General features: G+C 34.4%; 1 protein-coding gene across 7 annotated transcripts in view; it reads right to left on the bottom strand.

The window, feature by feature from the left end:
* The window catches only part of LOC113219499 (cadherin-like and PC-esterase domain-containing protein 1), a 308433-nt gene that overhangs the window by 160030 nt on the left and 122641 nt on the right, over positions 1 to 25762 (bottom strand). For all 7 annotated transcript variants that reach the window (XM_026454317.1, XM_026454321.1, XM_026454323.1 and 4 more), the window contains exons 8-14: positions 15058 to 15200; positions 13651 to 13723; positions 12287 to 12454; positions 11087 to 11191; positions 9329 to 9498; positions 5745 to 5815; positions 3533 to 3583 (exon numbers count right to left, since the gene is read on the bottom strand). In XM_026454317.1, coding sequence (XP_026310102.1) covers positions 3533 to 3583; positions 5745 to 5815; positions 9329 to 9498; positions 11087 to 11191; positions 12287 to 12454; positions 13651 to 13723; positions 15058 to 15200 — 781 coding nt within the window. The remainder of the gene's footprint in view (positions 1 to 3532; positions 3584 to 5744; positions 5816 to 9328; positions 9499 to 11086; positions 11192 to 12286; positions 12455 to 13650; positions 13724 to 15057; positions 15201 to 25762) is intronic.

The following is a 25762-nucleotide window of genomic DNA, read 5'->3' as shown; positions in this document are numbered from 1 at the left end:
ACAATAGATATACTGTAATTTTATTTCATAAAAAAGTCTTAGTAAAAAATAAATAACTGGTAATGTTGGTTGAATAACTCATTGAATTGGGTAAACTGTCTGCTTCATTAATTTTACTTGCTATTTGACCTAATGATCAACCAAATATAGTATCTGGCTGATAGATGTAGGTGGACTGCATCTATAATTTCAATGATGCTAATAGCCTCTGAAATTTTCTTATAATAAAAAAGAAAAAAGAATGAAGGCAGAAATTGTTTTTATTAGAAGTCATTCTGTAAAGGACCACAGTTTTTAATTCAAATTCAACCACTTATCAATAATACATTCTTTTTTCATCGAAGTTTTTTCTCCAGTATTTTCTCTGTTAAAGACCCTGAGATAAGGACAATAAAAAGAGGATATTATTAATCATGAGATTTGATTCAAATGGCTGCAAACCTAACATAACATTAAACAAGCTGGAGTTGAGTTATGGGCTGTGCTTTGGAAATGACCATTGCTCAGGCACAAAGAGAATATAAACAGTTGCACTTTTCTGCTCAGAACTTGCTAAGTGAATAACAAAAAGGAAGATCTTTTTTCAAAATCAAACATAGAAGATGTGCTTTAACTTAATAGGATATATTTTTATAAAGATTCCCTGAGAGTTAATTTCCCTGCAGTTTGTACTTTCACTTAATAGTCACAGTTTTCAAGAGGGTCTGCCCTCCATAGAAACTGAAACAGCCCTAGATGACAGGAAATAAATGTGCAATCGTTCTCTTCAGCAAGTGCTTACTTTTGGTTTCATCAGAAAGTCTCCACCTCTGGTGTGAGCACTATTTCCTAAACCCCTGTCTGAAAGCTGATTTAGTTCTGACATCATCTTCCACTGAAGTATCAGTGTTGCCGCCTACAAACACCTGGTGTTTGGTTGGCATCTTTCCCATCCCAGTCTCAACTTGTCTCAGGCCAGCTTACCTGAGATCTACAGAGAACTCAGCACGAGGTTCAGTGGTAGCAGCCTGCTTAATCTATTCGGCAAGTATATATGGGAAAGCTGTTTGAAGTTTTGGTTGCTTTTAATGGATTTCTTTTAACCACAGAATTTGATTGCCCTCTTAAGGAACAATCATAACTCATATTGAACATGAGAAAGCCTAGACTCTTAAAGATAATCCCACCTGTTCTGAGGCATCCTCACATTATTTTTTAAATCTTATTTTATACCATAAAAGCAGGAAGATTAATTACTAAAGATCCAGGCAGGACTAATTTTTTTTTTTTTTTTTTTTTTGAGACGGAGTGTCGCTCTGTCACCCGGGCTGGAGTGCAGTGGCCGGATCTCAGCTCACTGCAAGCTCCGCCTCCTGGGTTTACGCCATTCTCTTGCCTCAGCCTCCCGAGTAGCTGGGACTACAGGCGCCCGCCACCTCGCCCGGCTAGTTTTTTTTTTGTATTTTTTTAGTAGAGACGGGGTTTCACCGTGTTAGCCAGGATGGTCTCGATCTCCTGACCTCGTGATCCGCCCGTCTCGGCCTCCCAAAGTGCTGGGATTACAGGCTTGAGCCACCATGCCCGGCCAGGACTAATTTTTATCAGCATAAAAACATGAACGAAGTTAAAGAGCCTATCTAACATATTCACATTATCTACACCATATTACCTGGGAACTGGGGCGGGGGGAAAAAGTGAGATCGTCCAGTGCAATCCTTTCATTTTACAAATGAGAAAATAGAAGCCCAAGGAGGCGGAGTGGCTTTCTGGATGTTGCATCTCGCCTTGGGCCTGGCACAGAGTAGACCCTCAACAAGTGTTCTAATTTTGCTCCTAGTTTTCTCACTAGTCCTTTTCCCACCATACTCTAGACAGCAGTTTTCCAGGAGAATGGAGTAGCATGTATTTTTCCGGGGGTAGGAGATTGAGTGGTGACTGCAGGGAAGGAATGGCATAAGTAATACTTGCTATCTTTATTCTCTATTAGCAATACTTTATTTAAAATGTCATTTCTTTAATTGGCTATATATGTTAATTCTATTAAACTATATTATTATCTCAGCCTACCATGAACTTAACAATGCTGATAAAACATCGTGAATGAATTAAATTGCATTTTAGATGATAAAAAGTAGATTTTATTAAATTCAAAGACTTCTATTAATAATAAATTAGGCCAGGCATGGCAGCTCATTTCTGTAATCCCAGTACTGTGAGAGGAGGACCACTTGAGGCCAGAAGCTCAAGACCAGCCTGGGCAACAGAGCAACACCTCATTTCTATATAAAATTGCATAAATTGTCCAGCTGTAGTAGCTCATGCCTGTAGTCCTACCCACTTGGGAGGCTGAGGCAGGAGGATTGCTTGTGCCCAGGAAGTTGAGGTTGCAGTGAGCTATGATGGTGCCACTGCACTTCAGCAAGGACAACAAAGTGAAATCCTATCTCTAAAACATAAATAAATAAAATAATATAATAAATTAAATCTAAATCTGTACTTTTTTTCAGCTTTAACGTTTTACTGAAATTGATTTTTATTTGTGGAAAACTAAATTTTCTAAGTTGGTTTTTAGCACCAAATACATACATATATACATACACATACACATGCGTGTGTATATATATATTTTTAAGGTATACATAATCAAGAAAAATCTTGCTATATAGAACTCAATTTTTCTACAATGTATTATAGAATATTAAAAAAAACTCAGGGGTTTTTCTTTTTCTTTTCTTTTAGAGACAGGGTCTTGCTATGTCACTCAGGCTGGAGTACAATGATGCAATCATAGCTCACTGTAACCTCGAACTCCTGGACTGAAGTGATCCCCCTGCCTTGGCCTCCCAAAGCACTGGGCATATAGTGCTTGCCACTGTGCCTGGCCTAAATTCAGGAGCTTTGAACAGAGAATCTGAAGACCCAGCTTTGTGATACAGCTCAGGCATTTAATAATCCTGTGATTTTGGAAAAATCAATTAGACTCTCTAAGATGATATATTGGTGAGACCATTGTCTAATTGACCAGAATGAAGAAAATTATTTTTAAATTTAAAGTTAATACAAACTTAAAAGTATCAAAGTATCTATTTTTCTCCTATTATGTCTTGGTTAAGAAATGAATTAAAAAATTGAAAATTGGCTTAACTGTTACAAAGAAAATTCTACTGAAGTGCTAACCATTACAACAACAATCTGGTGAGAAAGAAATCACTGCCAGGTAGTGAGCCCCCTAAAGACCAGTGTATACAGTTGGTAAGCCAAGCTCTTACATTTGAAAGGCTTCCAAGGCAATGCCCTAGAACCCCTAAAGCCCTTCAAAGTAGGTTTGGAAATCATTGTCCTTAAACAAAAAAAGTAATGTTTTATGTTCTTATGCAAAAGTGGTAGATACTGACTCCCTCAAAAATCTAATAACTCCTAAAATTTACTTTAACAATTAGCAGCCTAAGATACCCAAATATAATAAAATAATGGTTTTTTTTTTTTTTTTTTCAAAATAAGGCCGTTCCCTAATTGTTGATTATGCTGCTACAACACTTCAGTCTCAACTCACCATCACTGCAATGTATTTCTTTATTTTCATTCTTAATTTGTGGAACTGCGGCTAAAAAAAAAAAAAAAACAGAAATGTAAATTTAAAATAAAAACCATTAATCAAAATTTAAAATATACATTTAGCTATTAGATAACTTAATAAAACATGTTTTTTATTTAACTTTTATTATACTAGTGAACACTTCTAACTAAAACTGGAAGCTACGATAAAATAAGTTATTTTATCCAAAGCTCAGCAGAATTATTATTTCAAATAGAAAAATATTAAGAGAGAGAATGAATGGCCTAAATGCCATTTATTGCCTGAAGTTGATCAGTCAAGGTGCCGTATAGTTTCTATATCCTATGACTATAATTTTCCAAATCATTAGAATTATAGAAGTGCCATCCAGTTGGTTCCACTAATATTTACTCTATATTTTTTAATTCAACCAAATATTTATTTTAAAAATGACTTAATAAATATTTATGAAACAAATGAGTGAATAAAACACTCCGGGTGCTTAAATTATTCATTTATAGAGGAAAAAACTGGTGGGTAAAAGAAAGGCAGTTTCTCTCAGTTCTCCACTGCACCTACTGATTCATTCTATTGAACCAGTGATTCTCAAACTCTAGCCTCAGAATCATCTGAAGGGCTTCTTAAAACACAAAGTGCTGGGTCTCATCACCGGAGATTCTGATTGAGTAGATCTGAATTGCTATGTTTTCCAGGTGATTCTGGGGAGAGGGGGACACACACTGAAAACCACTGTATTGGGCTAAATCCTGTTTCATAACAGAAAAACTTTAAACTAAAAAAAAAATTATAAACATATGTGTAGGTACTTCTTTTCATTTTTTTCTTTTTAAAATTAGAAGTAATTTTTTCTTGTAACAAAAAGTTTAGATGTTCTTTGGAATGAAAAAATGAGAAAATAGAGATAAGCCAAAGAGGAAAAATATAAATCACCACGAATTTTTCCTAGCTTCACAGTGAGGTAGCCAATTGTTAGGTTTAACAATAGATCATAAACAATTTTCATGTCATAAATATTCTTTCACAACATAAGAATGGATTTACAACATTTTATTTGATGACTCTAGCTTACTTTGTGTGTCCAGTCCACTCTTATTGCAATAGTAATGAACTCCAGTTTTTAAATTTGTTGATAATTTATGTAATTAAATGTTGTATATATTATTTCCTTAAATGAATATCTAGAAGTAAAATTTCTGATCTATAAAAATAATTTTTAAAACTTTTCTTATATTTTGTTAAATGGCCCCTTAATAGAGGTTGTTCTAATTTATACATCCAACAGCACTACGAGAATACTTATTTCCCTACTCTCTTCCCAACTCTATCTTTTTTAAAGTTTTATTTTAATTGGCACATAATTCTGGGGTACAATGTGAAATATTTTCATACATGTATACATTGTGTAATGATTAAATGTGGCTAATTAGCATACCCATCACTTCAAACATTTATCATTTCTTTGTGGTGAGATTATTCAAAATCCTTTCTTCCAGCTATTTAAAAATATACATTGGTTAATGATAGTCATTCCACTGTTTAATAGAACAGAATTTTTTCTTCTATCTAACTATAACCAATCTCTGGCCGCCTCCTTCCCTCCCTACCTCCCCGGCCTCTAGTAACTAGTATTCTACTCTCTATGACAGCATAAAACTGGTAATCCCTCTCTATTTCTGTGAGATCAACTGTTTGCAATCCCACATGAGTGAGATTACTGTGTTTTTATCTTTCTGTGTCTGGTTTATTTCACTTAACATTCTCCAGGACTATCTATGTCACAAATAACAAATAACAGGATTTCTTTCTCTTTCGTGGCTGAATAGTATTCGATTGTGTATATATACCCCCATTTTCTTTATCCATTTGTTTACTGATGAACACTTAGTTTGATTCTATATTTTGGCTATTGTGTGTAGTGCTGTAGTTAACACTGGAGTACAAATATCTCTTCAACATACTGAGTTCATTTCCTTTGGATAGATATCCAGTAGTGGGATTGCTGGATTCAGAAAATTCTTTCCAAATTTAAGGAAAAATAGTATTTCCTCATTTAATTTTCATTTTTGATTGCTAATAAAGCTAAATATTTTGCATTTTTTTGCCAGGAAATACTAAATAAGTATTTAGTTATGTTGAAATAAGTGGGAATGTATATTTATATCTATATATATAATATAGATATATTTACCTTTTTTATTTTCTATTGCATCAAATCGCACTTGTGGTTTTTCAATGTTCTTATCCTCTGTGAAAGAATCCCTGCAAATGCAATGCCAAACAACTCTGGATTAATGAAATGAACAAAACTCATGGAAATTACATCTAACACTATCTCTTCTTCCGTATGGGCACAGTTACTTTGATGAACACAAAAAACGCTTTCTGCATTTCAATCCTCAAAACTGGCAATCTACCCTTAAAGGAAGTAGGTGGAAATCTCATCATCCCTAATCAGTAGAAGCACATTTGAAGAAAACCAGGGTAAAGTCACTCTCAGTCCAAATCTGAGGAATCTCAGATAGCTTGGGTCCAATAGAAGTGATTCAAGAATACACACTCTTATTAGAAATCTGTTTGGCTATAGTTATACTGTTTTGGAGCAAAAAGTCTTGGAAGCACCAAGGCACAGCCTGAGAAGAACATACATTTAATTGAAGAATATAAGTGTACCATGCAGAAAACGACCTATGTCTTGCCAAGTCTTCTACCCTTAAACTCTAATTAACAGTAGTGAATAGTAAGGGTTAGTTATATTCTGGTGTGTTCACCTAATTTTCTCTGTTGTATAACTAAATACTTGGCCAGATTGCCCTTTAAATCCTCAGATTTGAGACGAAAATAATTGAAATTGCAGACAGAAAAATTGCTGGTCCTGATGATAAAGAACAGCAGGCAGGATCATCTGCAGGCCCCTGACAAGACTTTCCTGTGCTGGTGCAAATCTCCATTTCCACCCCAGCACAATGGAGATAACAGTGTTTACCTTACTTCACAGGGATGCTGTGAGAGTTAAATACAATTTTCTTTGTTAAATAACATTTTAGAAATATGTGTTGTCCCAGATATTGCGCTGGGTACTGTAATGGAGAAGAGATACATAAGACATATTCAGCTCCAAATACAAACATCAGCTAAGAAATTTAAAAGCATCAAGGAATTAAAATTATTGCTAATGTTGGAAACCATGATAATTTTTTACAGTTTTATTTTAAAAACTGTTTATTCCAGGTGACTCTTACATAAGACAGGACCCTGAAATGCACAGAAACTGAAGTTTGGAAAGGTTACTATCTTAATGGAATGAGACACTCTGTATGTAAAGGCATCCTGCAGTGATTTTCTGCATAATTTTGTGAATACATTGTTTCAAATCCATGTGGATTTTCATTGAAAGTTTTTTCTTAGAGTGATGTACAATGCAACTCTATTTCTAGTAAGGTAAAATTAGCACATGGTGCATAACGTTGATTTTAAGATTTTCATTCTTTTCAGATTTACACTAATTCTGTTGAGATATCTGGATTTTGAGCCTCAGGACAAATATATAACTATTACCTAGTATTGTCATGCTTTCCTGACTTTCTCACCTCATTGCTACAAGAGAATGATCTTTCCTGAAAATGAAAGATGAAGTCATTGAACACAGGTAGTGTACATCCGTAAAGTTGACATTTTCTATAGAAAAAAACTGTGGTAACCATTGGGAAGATAAGGACAATGATGACCTCCCTGTCTGCATGATGTACGGGACCATGAATGAGTCCTGGACCAAAGCACTGGACCATGGATGAGAAGGCCAGGGTCCTAGTTCCAACTCTATTTCTATTAGCTTCGTAACCTGAGCAAACGACCCATCTTCTTAGCACTTCATTTTCTCATCTGGAACATGTATATAACATGCATCCTCACTGCAATATGACATGAATGGTAATTAAATATATACACACTCACTGGTAACCCTGAAGATAATTAGATTTGGGAATTTTCTTCTTGAATGAAAATGAAATTAGCAATATACTAATTGCTTGTTAACAAACATAATAAGGTTTACTTGTCTCACTATTAACTTAAATATTTCAAACTTGTCTTGCTTTTCCCATTAAAAAAGAAAAACATTACCCACACTGTAGAAGCTAAAATGATCATTGAATAGAAACATGGAAAGGAAAGTATACTGATATTTACTACCTACCTGTGCTACAGCGTATCAGATACTATGAAGCAAACGAAAGTTATTTTATATAATCATACTGAAATATACATAGTTCATAGTATAATGTATATTTTGCAGATAAGAAAACTGAGTCTCAGAGGGGTCCAAACCTTGTCTTCATAAACTCTAAAGTTGGGATTTTTGAATATAGTCTCTATGATTCAAAAAAGTCCTCACCCTTTCCAACTATACTCAACATTGACCATTAGCAAATTTTCTTACTGGAAGAGACTTCAACCTTCTAAATTTAAGATCAGAACACTGCTTAATCTTACAACCTATGTGGAGCTTGAGAAAATTTTGCTTGGGAACAAACTTTCCAAAGTTTGAGTATTTTGAGGGAGCTTCCTCAAAGTTAAATACAATACTTTTAAATAGCTTCCTTTGGAAATCAAGTCTGTTTTTCACCCATCTATAATAGAGACAGTCTTAGATTATTTGAGTGAGTGTAAAGTACAAAGTGTCTCTGAAGTATGTTATTTAAAACCTAATGTGCAAACACATAAACAAAACCTTCTGCTGGGTCTACTACTTCCAGGTATTGAGGAAATAAAACCAGCTTCTTAAAGCTGTGGCAATTAAAGTAAATTCTGATCCTGGGACATGTCCTAAGAATTCTTCAAATATATGATCATTCAAATTTTTGAATTGTAAAAATAAAGTTTTTATAGAACTGTTTTCACTATATCCCAAGCAGAAAGAAGTGAAGTGTAAGTCAATAGAACCAAAGCCATGGCCCAGGGTGACTGCAAAAGACTTAAATGATTATGGCAGGGCCATTTAGTCTTTCATCTCTCTAGGAGGTTTAGGTTTACTTCTGTTTTGCTGCCATTAGAAAAGTCAAATACTCCCGTAATACCATCTATATAAAAGAGAAGCAGAAAAAAACCTTAGGTGTTGCCCTTTTTCCCTAACCTAGTGGAGGTAAAATTGTATCTGTCTCAGTTCTCTCTTACTCCCTAATTACTACTTCTCATTAGAATGGAAGTGAAGTTGGGAAATTTTATCTTATCCAAATATTTTCCTCTAAGATTCTATCTTCTGAAAAAAGAAAAACTCCAAAGTTCTACCTTCTAAAACCAAAATATGAATCAATTGTAACAAAGACAGAACATATGTATATACATTCAATGGGTTTTGCTCAGAAAAAGTCACACCTCAAAAACTCTCTAAATACATAATCTTACTGTCTCAAGCTGCCACTCTGACTGATGGTTCATAAAACAAATCTCACCTAATTATTTCTGTCTAATACCCTCACAATTCAAGAATATATATCACAGAAGGAAACTAGATTGAAACTTTCAATTCTAAACATTATAGTGGAGTCAAGTCTTGTTGGTTTAAAAAACTGTTGGATACATTTTTATTAAAGTGTTTGAAGACCACTAGAATCATTATGGTTTCAATGTCTGAAGACATTTGTTTTCTAGAGCATGGAAATTTGGACACACTTTTTTGTTGTTGCTGCCTGCTTTAACGTAAGCAAAGCCTTTTGAAATCAATCTGTAGACTAGAGATTTTTTGGACTGTACAATTCAAATTTGTGGTTATCTTACCATTCCAGTGGATGTGGCTGTGTCTTTTTATTCATGAACTGAAATTGTTCAAATACATTTAAAAGAGACCAGTATTGGGTCGCGACTGAGCCAGGATTTCCCACAGGATTTGCCATATCATAAAATTCACGCATCAGTGACTGAATCCCAGGAGTAGTAGATGGGAAGAGCTGAGAACACAAAATATCAGCATAAGTTATGGAAAACAAATTATAATGTAGTATTTCTATGAACAGCTTTATATTTAGTCATTTATCTAAAAATCAGATATTTGCTAAAAATCCATTGGTCAGTCCTATAAATTAGATTTCTGTGAAGTTGTTGATGTAAATGCCACTTTTTATAAGAAATTAATTTTGTTGATGATCATAATTCCAAATGGGATGAGTTTTTTTTTTTTTTCTTTTCATTGAATATAAGTGGATTTCTCTTTCCTGTTACGGATACCTGAAGACACCTGAATAACAGAGTTAGGCAGCAGGAACAATGAGAGAGCCTCTTGGGTTACAAAGGAATTATGTCAGAGTGAGAAATATTAACCTCCCCCTTTCCCCCGCAAAGAAAAATCTGTGGTTATGTCCTTTCTACTGTGAGAATCAGGAAATTGGAATTTTCTCTGTCTCTTGCAAAGTAATTATTTAGTTCTTCCTCAAGTTATGGTGAGAAATGTTCCCCATATTATCAGTATCCAAAGTTACAAATTCTTGAAGAGTGAAGCCAGGTCCCTTTTATTATCTTTTTATAGTATTAAGTCAAACTGTTGTGAATATAATACGTATAAGCTTCAAATAGTTAAAATGAAATTGTGTCAACTCAATTATCTTTGGGGAAATTAGCTTACTTTGAATCCTCCAAAATTTGGGACTAAATTAGAAAAAGGAGTATCAAACACTCATTAATTAACTTAGTAAGTTGATTAAACTCATACAAGTAGTGTATGTATGTATATACATATATATATCATATAGTTTTTACAAGTAAGATAAATACTTGAGTGAAACATCAGGGTAATAATAAATTATTAATGATTAAGAATGCTATTTCAAAAAGATATTTCATATGAACAAATCTTAGGTGGAAAAATACAAATTCATTTTAGTCTATATAAGTATCAGAACTGGGAAGAAAACAAGTATTGAATACGCATTTCATATGCAATAAATTATCCTTTGATATTGACCAAGGAATTAACAAAATACATAGAAGATAAAATGAATGCCTTTTTAAAAAGATATACACCAGTTAAAGTTATAATTATTTACATTTTCTTTCTTTGAAGTTTGATATAGAGTTATAAGAAATTAAGGTTTAAGCAGTTTTCTAAAATATTATTTTCAACTCTATATGATTTTACAAAAACAAACAGGGTATAATAAGCAGAAATAATAAACAGAAATAACAAGGATATAATAAGCGGAAATAACTTTTGGTTGCATGTAAATGTTCTGAAGCTAACAGTAAAACTTCTTCAGAAAAATGTTGACATTTTCCCCTTGAGAACTGTCAAATTCTGGCAGTTGCTAATTCCATATTATTTTACCTTTAATAAGTCACATATTGTTTGCAAACTCTTGAAGTAATGCATATAAATCTTGCTAATTTTGCTACTTAGATCTCTGAAAAGAGCAAAGTCGCTTATAAAGATTTTTATTTCTTAGAGAAATACTTCATCTAGTTTGATGTCAAAATCAGGTAGCTTACAATGATTTATTCTAATCTCAGTCACCAAGAAAGAATCAAATGTCACTTTTGCTTTACCAGTTGGAATTGTCCCAGACTTCCAAGTTCCTTTATGAAAGTCATAATTGAGTTAATTTCTTCTAAGGATAGACACTGATTTAGTTCCTTTTGATAGTTTTCACCCTGTATTGGTAGGGGGAAAAAACTTAAGCAATTGCTAAAAAGTCAAACCATGTTCAACCCAATTACCTCCCATTTCATAAACCAATCAAATTTTGAGTTATATGAACAACCGAGCTAATTAATGCTAAATAATACATAGCAACTTCAACTTGTCACAGTGGTGTCTGAATATAAGAAAGCTTCGTATTTGACAGGGAGGACGTGGATAAAATAGCTCAATAATGCTTTGGTAGTGAGATTGGGGAGATGTTAACGTGTTATAAAAATCAATCAATGTTATTTTGAAGTTCTATGCCCTATTCATTGGCATTTGCCCAAACATGACAATAGATGTGAATGCTTAAAAAAATTAGTATTATAACTCAAATCCTCTGACATCAATCTGGAGCACTCACTGCTATTTTAAACTACCTCTAAAGAGTTCTAACATTTCTTTTATTCTATAATACATGCAACGACCTGCACATGTACTCTCTGAACTTAAAAGATGAAAGAAAAAAATTAAAAACTAAAAGAATATTCTAGAGTATACAATATATATTATTCATAATATCCACAAATGTTTCGTAATCCCAGCACTTTGGGAGGCCGAGGCAGGCGGATCACGAGGTCAGGAGTTCAAGACCAGCCTGGCCAATATGGTGAAACCCCGTTTCTACTAAAAATGCAAAAATTAACCAGGTGTGGTGGTGCATGCCTGTAGTCCCAGCTACTTGGGAGGCTGAGGCACAAGAATCACTTGAACCTGGGAGGCAGAGGTTGCAGTGAGCCGAGATCATGCCACTGCACTCCGGCCTGGGTGGCAGAGTGAGACTCTGTCAAAAAAAAAAAAAGAGAGAGAAAAAGAAAAAATAAGAAATTATGAACACTTTACTTAATTTTCAACCTATAATTTTATGATAATCAGTGACTTGACTAGTTAGCTGACATAAAAATAATCTTAGTCCAGAGGTCAGAAAAAATTAAAGTGCGATATAATAGATACCAATTAATTTCAAGTGAATGATCAAGTTGCTGAATTGCACAATAAAGAGAAAGACATCTTCTAAGGAATGACTTGAAAAAATATTTATCAGCATGCAAATATGCACTTACCTTCAATACATCTGATCTATAAAGTCTCTGAAATATCTCAGAAAATATGGAAAGCGATGATTCATTAGGGAAGAGAAAATTGAAAGTATCATTTAAAAGGAACTCTTCTGTATTTTGGTCCTCAAAATCCATATTATCATTATCTTGAAAATTTAAATGCTCGTGTACCTTTGAAAGAACAAAAGCACGGCAAATATTTTTCATCAATTTACTTTTAAGGCAATGGAATGATTTCTAAGACATGATTTACTTCCTGTTGGATTATAGATCAGAACTGACATCTAGTGGTCTTTTTGGAGGTCAACAGTTTTATAAATGTGAGTAATGTTTGTTTTTTTAAAGATATAATTTAAAGACATAATTATTTAATCCACAGTATAAGAAAATTAACATATTATAAAGTCACATTAGTTTATCTTGATACCCTTTATAGTTGAAGAATATGCTTTCATGGAAGATAATACATAACTTTTTTTCTGAACAATTTTAAAAAGCATAATACAAACTATTAGGTATGCATGCAAAATAATGAAACAATGACTATTTAAAAGCATCAATTAATAAAGTTTTAAATTTTTATGCAGAAATCTTGGAGCTATTTAACCAAACGTCTGAGCCATCTATAATGTAATTGGTTTACCTGTATAATAGTTTGAAGACATATAAATGTTATACAAAGCTGATTTCTAGTTACACATAATTTTATTTCCCCCTTCTTCCTTTTTTCCCACCCCATATTCCAACGTATGACTTTCTTAGACTAATTTAATAAATTATTTTTTATCTTTTTGCTTCTAAGGGCTATGTTAGAGGAAAAAAAAATATGTTGGAGGAGATTATCTGAATGACTGTATTTAATTTGAGAGACAGGAAAAGAATCAAAATAGATAAAAACACTTCACTCTACACATATCTATACCAGAAAAAGAATTTCAAAAATTCCCATGGTTTTTTAAATTAAATATAAACCAATTTTAAACTAAATATCTATATGTAATAAAGGTTATCTTTTCATAACCTCATGTAAATACACCAGATAATCTGTTACTTTCTATTATCTACACGTCTTCTTTTTTCCATTAATGCATGCTTGACTTCATACCACATTTATTTCACAAATAGTACTTGAACTATAGAAAACTTCATGTTTATTTTACAGAGACACATAGACAGGATTGGACTCATAGATCCTCCACATACTAGTTAATTCTCTGAACCACAGTGAATATAAACCTACAGTACTTTTGCAAATTGCTATTTTTAGATTGGTTACTATGAATGAAAACAACAACAACAACACACACACTGATCTTTCACCACAAGGTAGAAGCTCACGTCACTCATGAGGCCTTTGGCATACTGACCTGGAGCACTACAGGGTGCATGAAACTGCCATAACCAATATCAAAAGTTAGAAGTTGAAAGCAGAATCTGCATCTAAAATGAAAACAAAAGGTACCATAAAAGTAAAGACACATGCACACGTATGTTTATTACAGCACTATTTATAATAGCAAAAACTTGGAACCAACCCAAATGCCCATCAATGATAGACTGGATAAAGAAAACGTGGCACATGCACACCATGGAATACTATGCAGTCATAAAAAGGAATGAGTTCAAGTCCTTTGCAGGGACATGTATGAAGCTGGAAACCATCATTCTCAGCAAACTAACCCAGGAACAGAAAAACAAACATCGCATGTTCTCACTCATAAGTGGGAATTGAACAATGAGAACACATGGACATAGGGAGGGGAACATCATGCACAGGGGCCTGTTGGGGGGAGGGGGGCAAGGGGAGGGAGAGCATTAGGACAAATACCTAATGTATGCAGGGCTTAAAACCTAGATGATGGATTGATGGGTGCAGCAAATCACCATGCCATACGTATACCTATGTGACAAACCTGCACGTTCTGCACATGTATTCCAGAACTTAAAGTAAAATAATAAAAACAACCATATCCTCTTGCTACATTTACTCTCATTTGGTGTCACATTAATATTTACTATAGTTAAATTTCAATGTCTACTAATTAAAAAGAGCAGTGGCTTGGATAATGTAAAATTACATGTGATGAATTTTTGGATTTGGATTCTATTTTATTTCTTACAGAAAATAAAAATATACCTAAATCTTCACGACACATTAAACTACGCAATAAAGTTAATCCATGGAAACCTAAATATGAAGAAGAAAACCCTCCTACTCCTACATGCTAGGCACTTATTCATGTATAAATTATGATAAGGTTTAAATTGATGTGCTTCCCCCACTTTTTGACATACTAGATTTAACATTTCATTAGAAGAAAGGCAATAAGTTATATTCAAGTAAACAGATATGGGAATAGGAGTTATTGAATTTTCTTAATGAAGTTCTTCATTTTCTGCTCTGCATTATGAAATCAGTGGGATATTTGAGAATGAAATTTATTACGTATAAGTAAGATTATACCTAGTCAATGCCAGGTATCTATGATAGAAATAGTTGCGCTTGAAAAGGGGGCTGCAATTAAAAGCTTAACTTTTAAAATGTGTACTTTACTTCTTGTTACCACTATTTAGATACTACTGAGTCTGTTACATGTTCTAAAGTTTGAGGATCTATAAATACGGCCACATATGTTTAGAAGATCATATTTGTGTATTGACATAAAATTTTCCAAGTACCACCTACTTATGATAATTATATATTTACACCAGCAATTTTTAAAAGATAGGTTTCTTTCTTTATTTTCTTTTTTTAAAATTAAATTTGTTTTTACCTGTGGAAGGTCTTTGGTCCCAAAGTAGATGTTTCACTGAATACTTCAGCCGCTAGCAGGAGTTTGCCAATTGCTTCCTTCATAATATCAAAAGCCTGATGAGGTGAACTGGCTCTCAGGAATGTCTCAAAAAATGTTTGCAGCTGTGAACAAAGTAAAGGATTCACGTGTTAAAACAACAGCCTCAGTTTATCTATCATTTTCAAGGTGACCAATTTGAAGGATTGTTCTAGGTTATCTCTACTTGTCACACCCCAAAAACACTCCTTAATCAGTAAGTTTGGTAATCTAAGATACAAGTATATTGAAAGAGAAAGGTTTAAATATATTATAATTTAAACTTCCTTAGAAGTGCTTACTCCATTTTATTTTCCTCATTTCACAGCATCTAATCATGAAAAATGCAAGTCTTGTCATCAGAACTCTGAAGTTTCATTCGTAACTCTAATCACTAGGTGAGCTGGGCGTGCCACTCACTCCTCCGAATCTTTGTGTCCTTCTCTTTAAATTGGGATTAATATCTACCAACCAGAGAGATGTGAAGCCAAATTAGAAGAAAATGTATTCAAAAGTCATGTTAAAGTATGAAATTCAAATGTTAGTTTTGTATTATCATCAATTTTGGGGGTATATTAGAACAAAAATAAATGTATCAAAGTTGCTTCTTCCTCATGCCGTTATTCTGTGCAAGATCTAGCCAACCAGAGAAGATTCTGAGAGAATCCCAGTGTCCTGTTGATGTTTTAATTCTTAATTATTTCATGTGGATAGAGAGTATACGGAGGTATTACAAAAAAGGGGGAATGAAGCTCAACTGTGTCATCTTAAAAACACAATTGTTAGTATCACAAATAACTGTTTGTATTTGCTTAAATATTAAAATGATAAAAACAAAACTACCTCTTGATGCTTCATATCAAAGTTCAAGTGGATATTTTTTAAAAATATGAAACAAGTCTCATATTGATTCATAAACTTTCTCTGGATAAACATACTCTTTTAAAGATGAAGAACAAAAAATATTTTTTGAAAAAACATGCAGCAGGTATTCTATTAATGTTTTTTGGAAAAACAGACTAAATCTATCCAGACTACACAGGATTGCAAAGTGAAAAACTTTTGTTGCTATGATAAAGAAGGACAAATATTGGCCTGGATTGCCTGTAGAAAATGGCAAATGTGTCTTCTCAATGCACAAGCAAAATTCCCCCAAGATAAACAAATACTGGCTTCATAAACTTTTCCAGCTGAAAACAGAAACCTAATAAGATTACACATAGAGACCCTAAGAATGTGTCATTAGTATTTGGCAATTGGGATGTTTTTCCATTTTACTAAGGAAAATAAATGTAATAATTGTATGATTAAAAGAAAACAAATTATTGCTAACACTAAAAATGTTAACACCCTTGAATCAAAGCAGAGTAACATTATGTTTTTCCAAGTAAAAGTAACTCATCATATTTCACTCATTTCACCACATTATGTAGAAAGGTTTATTTATGACATTGTTGCATTTTCCTATTTTAATGCTACCTGAATATCATAGAGGTTAAGGTTAATAATATATGAAAGTTGGAAATGTCTATGTAGCATATGAGATAAATAAGATTAATTATAAGATTATATCTCCATGAGGAAGAATAATTAGCAAATTAATGTCTTAGGGTTGCACTTATTTCTTTAAAATGAAAATGATTATTTCTTAATTTCTTAATGTAACAATGAGCATTTAAATATGGGATGCCATTCAATTCAACTTTTAGAACTGCAGCCTTTAGAAAGCCCTGTGTTCTGTGCTTTGGGGGACAAGTTGCATAGCACATAGGTATTACCTCTATAGACTCTAGAGGTATAAAGGTCTAGGTTCAACTTTGGTTTTGTGCCAAAGTTGTGAGACTTTGTGGGATCAATAACAGTGCCTACTTTATAGAGGTATCGCTGAGATTAAATGAGAGAATGTACATAAGGAATTCTACCACCCAGCACATCTGTATTCAGTACATGTCAGTTCCTTTTATTTTTTATTAATTAAAACAAGACAACTGGGCATGGTGGCTCACGCCTATAATCCCAGCACTTTCGGAGGCTGAGGTGGGCAAATTACCTGAGGTCAGGAGTTCAAGACCAGCCTGGCCAACATGATGAAACCCTATCTCTACCAAAAATACAAAAATTAACCAGGAATGGTGGCACACACCTGTAATCCCAGCTACTCAGGAGGCTGAGGCAGGAGAATCACTTGAACCCAGGAGGCAGAGGCTGTAGTGAGCCGAGACCACGCCAATGCACTGCAGCCTGGGTGACAGAGCAAGACTCCGTCTCAAAAAAAAAAAAAAAAAAAAAATCCAGATGAGTGAGATTCCTTATTTCACATTCATTCAGTATAGTGGCAAGCAAACTACATATGCCAGAAATGAAAGTAGACTCATGTGAACGCTTAATATGAATTTTTAAAAAATCATAAACTTTCAAAGTCTCCCAAAGAAAGCACAACTTTTATCGATTGTTGTAACTAACTCAGACTAAGTGAACCACTTTTTTGAGTGTCCGGTTACATTGTAATTTGTTACTCTAATTGTATTTCCTTGGTCAAATTACATGAGTTTTGTGAGTCTCAGTGCAGAATGACAGAACTATGCTCAATGATCTCATGAGACAATGTCAAATCTGAAATTATTTGATGTTAATTCCATTCAAATGCCACTGGAACCTGAACAATTTCACTCAGGCACTTTCTTAACTCACAAATACCTGAAGGGGCACCTTCACCTTCGCTGCTAATTTAAAACAGTCAAGCCATGAACTTAAATATTAAGAAGACTTCTTCCTCTCCATATCAACACTTCCAATCAACGTTTTTGAATTAAATAAATGTGAGAATGTAAGTCCGCAAGGAAATCGGTACATTGGCAATAAAATAAATATGAATAAAAGAACATCTTGTAACTTTTAACATGACATGAAACTATTTTATAAACTATAAATTTTCTTCCTTCAGTGTAACTTTTAGTGCAAAATAAATTATATAGAAAATGACCTTGTAAGATCACGTCGTAAAACCAGTCAGCTAACACACCATCATTAGTTTGTACCTGTGTAAAATTCAAGCACTAACTAGTAAGATATTTACATTTTTACAACATTGATCCATTCAATAAACTTATTCAGATACAAGTGGGTGGACTAAAATTTTCAATTAATTAAAAATGGAAGGATAAGAGCAACAGAATGCACTTAAAAGCATATAGAAAAACTTCGATCACATCTGATATCTTTTTCCAAGGTGTCCTTGGTATCCACTTCATTCCACCACATATTTTACAACTCCTCCTCCCATGTTATGTTCTGGGTTCTGCCTCATTATTTCTCTCCATCCTCCCATAAGACCTTGCTTGGCTGAATTGATCTCAATGTCAACACATGTCATTTGTTCCGTGTTAAACTTGCCGACCTTCTTGTCTGCTCTTTCTGCTAGACTGTGAGGTTTTTTTTTTTTTTTTTTTTTTGGAGGGGGGTGTTCAGGAGCTGTCCTATTTTATCTTCTGGATTCCAGTGCTTAATGCTAAGTAGGTATTCAGTAAATACTGTTGAATAAACAAACCTATGATGTTACAGAAACCACAGATACCTTGATAAGAGAAAAACCGTACTGTAGTTTCTGAGTAACATCACTTTCCTCAGGACAGCATGCTTTTATCTCTTGCTCGCATCTCGTGAGAGAAGGAGAATATAAATATTTCTGGTATCTTGTAATAAAACCTTTGAAGAACAGAAGCTTATAGCTGTTTGAGAGAATTTTGGAGATGAGAAAATTTAATCTATGAGTTAGAATGGAGGATGAAAGATTTACCAGTATTAGGGTTTTTCAAAGTAATGTTCTTGAATGAGAAACCACAGCAGAATGTCATGTTTAACAGCATTATACCTTACTGAAGTATACCAGGGCTTCTCTCAATGTTACTATGTATGAAAGAACTTTTCATCTTCTCAGATTAAAGAATATTGGTACTAAAGTCAGATGAAGGAATATTGGTATTTAAGGTCATTCTGCACCAACATCATATTAAAAAGATTCTCAATATCACTAATCACTAGGGAAATGCAAATGAGAACCACAGTGAGATATTGCCTCACACCCATTAGGATGGTGACTAACAAAAACAAAACAGAAAATAATCATTGGTGAGGATATTAAGAGACTGGAATCCCTGTGCTTTGATGGTGGAAAAGTAACATGGTGCAGTCACTTGAATAGCAATTTGGTGGTTCCTCAAGAAATTACAAATAGAACTACCATACAATCCAGCAATTCCACTTCTGGGTATACAGTCAGCATAATTGAAAGCAGGGTCTCAAAGACATATTTACACACCCATGTTCATAGCTCATTCTTGCCAGTATTCAAGCTTGCTGTTGATATTTTGCGTCCTAAAAAAATCAAGGATAAAAAGGTGTTCAAGAATAAAACAGAGACTAAAATTAGGTGGCATGAAAATAGAAAATATTTCCACTATTTGTTGGAACTGAGAAATAGAGTAATGGAGGGGTTATTTTTTGTTTCATTTTCTTTTGCAAAATTTCTACCTTGAAATAATTGCTTTTAGGGGCTTTGTTGTTATAAAATTAGCAAGTGGATAAACATGATAATTGGAGAAAATGCAGCTGTGAAGACTGCAAAATTATTTTTAAAAGTTTGAATTGTAGTCATATACCTGTAACGTGCAATGTATCATAATCCTTTCTAAGTGTACACTTTAGTAGCTTTAAGTATTTTTACACTATTGTGCAACCAATCTCTAGAACTTTTTGCACAACTGAAATTATATACCCAGTAAACATGTCCCCATTTCCCCCTTCTCCCAGCCCCCGGCAACCACATTCTACTTTCTGTTTTTATGCATTTGACTACTCTAGATACCTCATATAAGTGGAATAATCCAGTGTCTTCATGACTAGATTATTTCACTTAGCAAGTATCGTCAAGGGTCATTCATGTTGTAGCATGTATCACGATTTCCTTCCTTTTTAAGGCTGGATGATATTTGTTGTAGGCATATACTACATTTTGTTTATCCCTTCATCTACTGATGCCATGTTTGGGTTGCCTTCAAATGTCAATAATGCCTGGCCAGAACTCTTAAAATGAATCTGAAGTAACCCAAATACCTCAGAATTTCGTCCTAATATTTTTACATATGAAAATCTTTGGGACCGGACATGGTGGCTCACTCCTGTAATCCCAGAACTTTGGGAGGCCAAGGTGAGCGGATCACAAGGTCAGGAGTTCAAGACTAGCCCAACGAAAATGGTGAAACCCGTCTCTACTAAGGCAGGAGAATCACTTGAACCCAGGAGGCGGAAGTTGCAGTCAGTCAAGATTGTGTCACTGCACTCCAGCCTGGGCAACAGCGAGACTCCATCTCAAAAAAAAAAAAAGAAAAGAAAAGAAAAAATATATTTCTTGATTGTCCTATAATTCTCAATAGAAAAAAAAAGTTTATAAATTTAAACTTTAGAATTTCAGCGACCATATGGCTCTAAGTTAAAAAAAAAAAAAAGTTATTCCAAATAGTTAAAATTATTGGTCATACATAATTAGTCAGAACAAGAGAAATACATTACAAATCATATTAAATAATTTCTAGAACAAAAAGTAAAATTGTACTGGAAATGCAGCTCTGATTTGTCTGAATATAGGTTCCCACCAAATATCATGTTGTTGGGGTGGGGCCTGTTGAGAAGTGCTTGGGTCATGGGGGCGGATCCCTCATGGCTTGGTGCTATTTTTGCCATTGTGAATAAGTTTTCAGGAGATCTAGTTGTTAAAGTGTGGTGCCTCCCTGCCAACGCCTCTTGCTACTGTTCCCACCATGTGAGATGCCTGGTCCTCCTTTGCCTTCTCTTATCGGTAACAGCTACTCATGGCCTCTCCAGAAGCTGAGCAGATGCCTGTACCATACTTCCTATACAGCCTGCAGGACAGTGAGCCAATTAAATGTCTTTTGTTTATAAACCACACAGTCTCAGGTACTTATAGCAACAGAGGAATGACCTAATGCAATCTCCCAGATAGATATGTGTTTTTTTTCTTTTTTCTTTCTTTCTTTTTTTTTTGAGACAGTCTTGCTCTGTAGCCAGGCTGGAGTGCAGTGGCGCGATCTCAGCTCACTGCAACCTCTGACTCCCTGGTTCAAGCGATTCTCCTGCCTCAGCCTCCTTAGTAGCTGGGATTATAGGCATGCACCACCATGCCCAGCTAATTTTTGTATTTTTAGTAGAGACAGGTTTCACCGTGTTGGCCAGGCTGTTCTCGAACTCCTGACCTCATGATCCGCCTGCCTCGGCCTCCCAAAGTGCTGGGATTACAGAAGTGAGCAACCGTGCCCAGCCTGTTTCGTTTTATTAGATTAATTCACATATCCATTAAAAGAATGTCACTCAATGCTAGAACAAGAAGGGTTCAACATCAGTATTAATATTATTTTAAATATAAGCATGAAGAAAATTTGTTCACATAAATACACAGATGTGGATGGAAGGGTTTAGTTATAGCAACATGGCTCAGTTCTTTCAACTCCCTCCAAGGTGCATGTTAAAAATTACATAGTGGTTTATCATGAAATATTCAATCTTGTTAAAAACAAAGAACTGAAAACCAGCTGAATTGTGAAGGATTTGTTACCTAGTGATTAGCATCCTTCACTTGCTCTAAAGAACAACATAGTTAAATTTGTCTGTTTCTTTCTCTCTCTTTTTTTTTTTTTTTTTTTTGCAAATTTTTTTTTACCTTTGAGTAACCATCATTATCATGTCAGAGCTAGCAAAAGCTGGGTCTTTCTTTTGAAGAGCAGAAGGATGTATACAAAGAATGGGAGAGAACAACCTGCTTAAGAGGTATCTTTTCAGCAAAATCAAACTTTAGAAAGTTTCAACATATGATCCATATGAAAGGTGAACTTCTGGGCACTGATTCTCTCAAAATTGTCCATGTGCCTCTGAGTCCCCTGGGGAGTCATCATGGATCCCCAAAGGCATATGACACCCAGCTCTGGATACGGCTGCCTGCCCCCACTCCAAAACACATCTGAGAGAGCTGTGGCCGAAAATGAAGTGCCGGTGAGCACTTCACCGGCTGGACCCTTGGAAGAGGACCCTTGGAAGAGGAAGGTGATTTAGAAGGAAAATCTAAAGGATTTTTTGTACTGCCTGTAACAAATATTACTTGGTACGAATATTACCGGATTTCAATGTCATCTTCTAGTCAAGATAATTAATAAAAGATGGATTGTTTGCAAACGAGCTGTCAGAATTTATTTTATTGGAAGTTCAAAGAAGGCTTGGTTCAAAGAAGGCTTGGTTCCTTCTTTGAAGGAAGTTCAAAGAAGGATCCTGGACCCTTGGAAGAGGAAGGTGATTTAGAAGGAAAAAAAAAATCAGATTTTTAACAATAGAAGAAAAAGAGAAAAAAAGATAGAGAAATGGAGAAAAATGACTAAATTACAAACCTAAGTAGTAATGTAATTTTTTAATTTAATGCACATGTTGTATTTGAATATAATTTGGCTGGGCATGGTGACTCATGCCTGGAATCCCAGCACTTTGGGCAGCCGAGGCAGGTGGATCACCTGAGGTCAGTAGTTTGAAACAAACCTGGCCAATATGGCAAAACCCCATCTCCACTAAAAATACAAAATATACCCTAGCATGGTGGTACTCATCTGTAATCCCAGCTACTCGGGAGGTTGAGGCAGGAGAATCACTTGAACCCGGGAGGCAGAGGTTGCAGTGAGCCGAGAGCCGAGATCATATATATATGTGTGTGTGTGTGTGTGTGTGTGTGTGTGTGTGTATACATGTGTGTGTGTATATATGTGTATATACATGTGTATATATAGGTATATACATGTATATATATGTATATACGTGTGTGTGTGTATATATATGGGGGGAGAGAGAGATTTTCTATGTTGTATTTAATAATAATCACCTTAATAGTACCCTTAGCCAAGCTGACACTACGTGGCAGACACCGTGCATTTTACATGCACTGCTTTGTTTGTATTCATAGCAATGCTATGAAGGTGGTACTCATCATCCTCATTTTATAGATGAAGAAACTTGGGGTTGAGAATGCAAGGTACATGACTAAGGTTATACAGCTGGGGGCAACCAACATGGGTGTTGAAGCCAATCTGCTTTGCTGCAAAGCCCCAGCATTACTTCTGCCTTTGTGGTTTTGATCATATTAGGTTTAGGACTATGGATGGACCCTGAAATCTAGAAGAATGAATCATCTGTATTTTTACTTTTATCTAAAATATGTTTGAAACTGTCACAATTCTCAAGCACATGCCTTTACATCCACACAATTAACAACAACTCAATAACTTGAGAATTTATGTAGCCTAATTACCTTTTGGAAAAACTAAGAATATTTCTTTGCAACTTAAATCAAATTGCCTAGATCAAGAAAAAAATTCATGTTACGTCAAATGATTTAAGAATATAAATACTCTCATCATTTGTTTTAGTTCACTGAAAATTGGCTTGCTTTAGGGTAAACCACAGAAAACCAAATTGGCTGAACCTAAATTAGGATACATTTACTCCTTCCTTGGAATTAGATTAAAAACTCCAATATTTAAATAAGTTTTCTGTTTCCAGTGACATGAATAATTTTACTCATTCGTACTTCTTAACAGCCCTAAACTTTATAGCATATATTCAACTTGGAAATTCAGAATGTAGATTCCATACAATTTAATCAGTTTCACAGCTGAAAACTTGAAACTCTACTACAAGCATATAAGGGAACTGTTCAGAAGCAGAGTTCAGAAATACAAAAGGCTGTGAATAGAATAAAAATTTAATTATTTGCTTTGAATGATAGACCCTTGATTGCATTATATTCAACCTTCTTAGAAAACTGGCAGGTTTTCTTTATTATCCCTTCTGGAATCTCTCAGTGGGATATAAAGGAGCAGAGAGATTTAACAGCAAAGAGCAAAAGCTAAAGTTGTAAAGATTTTATCATTGAACTCTCTACGTATACGCCTGCCCATTTTCTTTATATGAATGCCATTGTTGGAGCAGGTCACAACTATTCCCATTAAAGTCAAAACCAAGCCTTCTTTGAACTTCCAATAAAATAAATTCTGACAGCTCGTTTGCAAACAATCCATCTTTTATTAATTATCTTGACTAGAAGATGACATTGAAATCTGGTAATATTCGTACCAAGTAATATTTGTTACAGGCAGTACAAAAATTTGCAAATAAGGATTCATTTGGCAGAAAGGTACCTATCTCATATCTCTAAATACTCTCAAACGATTAAGAAAGTAAAAAGGGAAAATGTTTTCAATTTATATTCTGGATATTTTATGCAGGGTATCTCTTTTAGGTCTTATTAAGTCTCCTGGTCAATCACAAAAGAAAAGGAAATGTATTCATTATAAAAAAAAAAATGGGTTCTGGTTGTACAATAAAGAACATGATAGAGTAATGTGCCCTAACTTTTAAGTGGCTGTAGTGTTAAAGTCTGTTGAATCTATAGGAAATTTATGACAACTCTGCTGTTTTCTCACACCTTTCTCCTGTCAGTTACCTTACACCTCTCTCACACCAAACAATATTCATTCTTTTACACGCTGTACTTTCAGTGGGTACTTAATTATGTATAATTTAAAAGTTCATGATTTAGCATCTAGTCAAATATAATGCTAGATAGCCCAAATCCATGTCATCTCTGTGTGCCCTGAGTACTGACTACTGACTTCCCTGCCCTTAATAATTTTTTTTCCATTGTTGCCAGTCATCATCCTTATGAAGGCCAGTTCCAATCATGTTAGTTCCCTGCTCATAAAGAACAGAAGCCCCCAACATTTACAGAAGGATATGAATCAATTGTAGCTGAACTTATCTTGAACATTCCAAGTCAGCATATAAAACCATAAGGTGCTAATTCATTTCTGCTTGAAGGACATAGCAATTAATCAATAGATGACTATGCACGCATGTATGTTTATGCACACAATAGTAAAATAAACAGTAAACACTAGAAGTACCTTTATCCTTTTTACTACAAAGTACATTATTTTTATATGAGAACTCAAAAAGTGATATACCCAATTCTTAAACTTTTTTAAAAAAATTAAAAAAAATTAAACCTGTATTCCTTTGTCAATCTTTTGACATATGGTCAAGGCCTTTGACTATGGGTGAACTAATTGGAATTGCAAGTCATCTAACTCACAGAAACCTCACCCATAGGCTTGACTTAACTGCAGTTAGACCAAGAACATAAAGACACTTGCAAAGAAATCCCAGGGCAGAATCACTCTAGGTTTTACGGCTTCCCCCCAAATTTTGAAAGTTGTTATACCTACATTTAATTCATCTGAAATGCTTTAAGTTGATTGTCCTATATTAAGAATGTTATAAATATTCAGCTTTGCTTTTACAGAAGAAAACCTGTCTCTTTTTGCACTTACAGTTCATCAGCTCATGAAGGTAGGCATAGAACTCAAGGGTGTAAAGGACAAACTTGAAGGTAGCATCCTTGCCTCAGGCATTGAGCTCTTGGGTTGAGCAGCCAACAAGCTTTATGAGGGGAATGCAGAGCAGTACTACAAGCTGTCAGTGGTAACTAAGAGAGATTTTGGTCACTGGAGATCTGAGTCCCAATCCTAACCACATTTTA

This window comes from Piliocolobus tephrosceles, unplaced genomic scaffold, assembly GCF_002776525.5.
Source record: "Piliocolobus tephrosceles isolate RC106 unplaced genomic scaffold, ASM277652v3 unscaffolded_40, whole genome shotgun sequence".
NCBI lineage: Eukaryota > Metazoa > Chordata > Mammalia > Primates > Cercopithecidae > Piliocolobus > Piliocolobus tephrosceles.
Note: the sequence above shows the minus strand (reverse complement) of the source record. Positions and strands in the feature narration are given on the sequence as shown.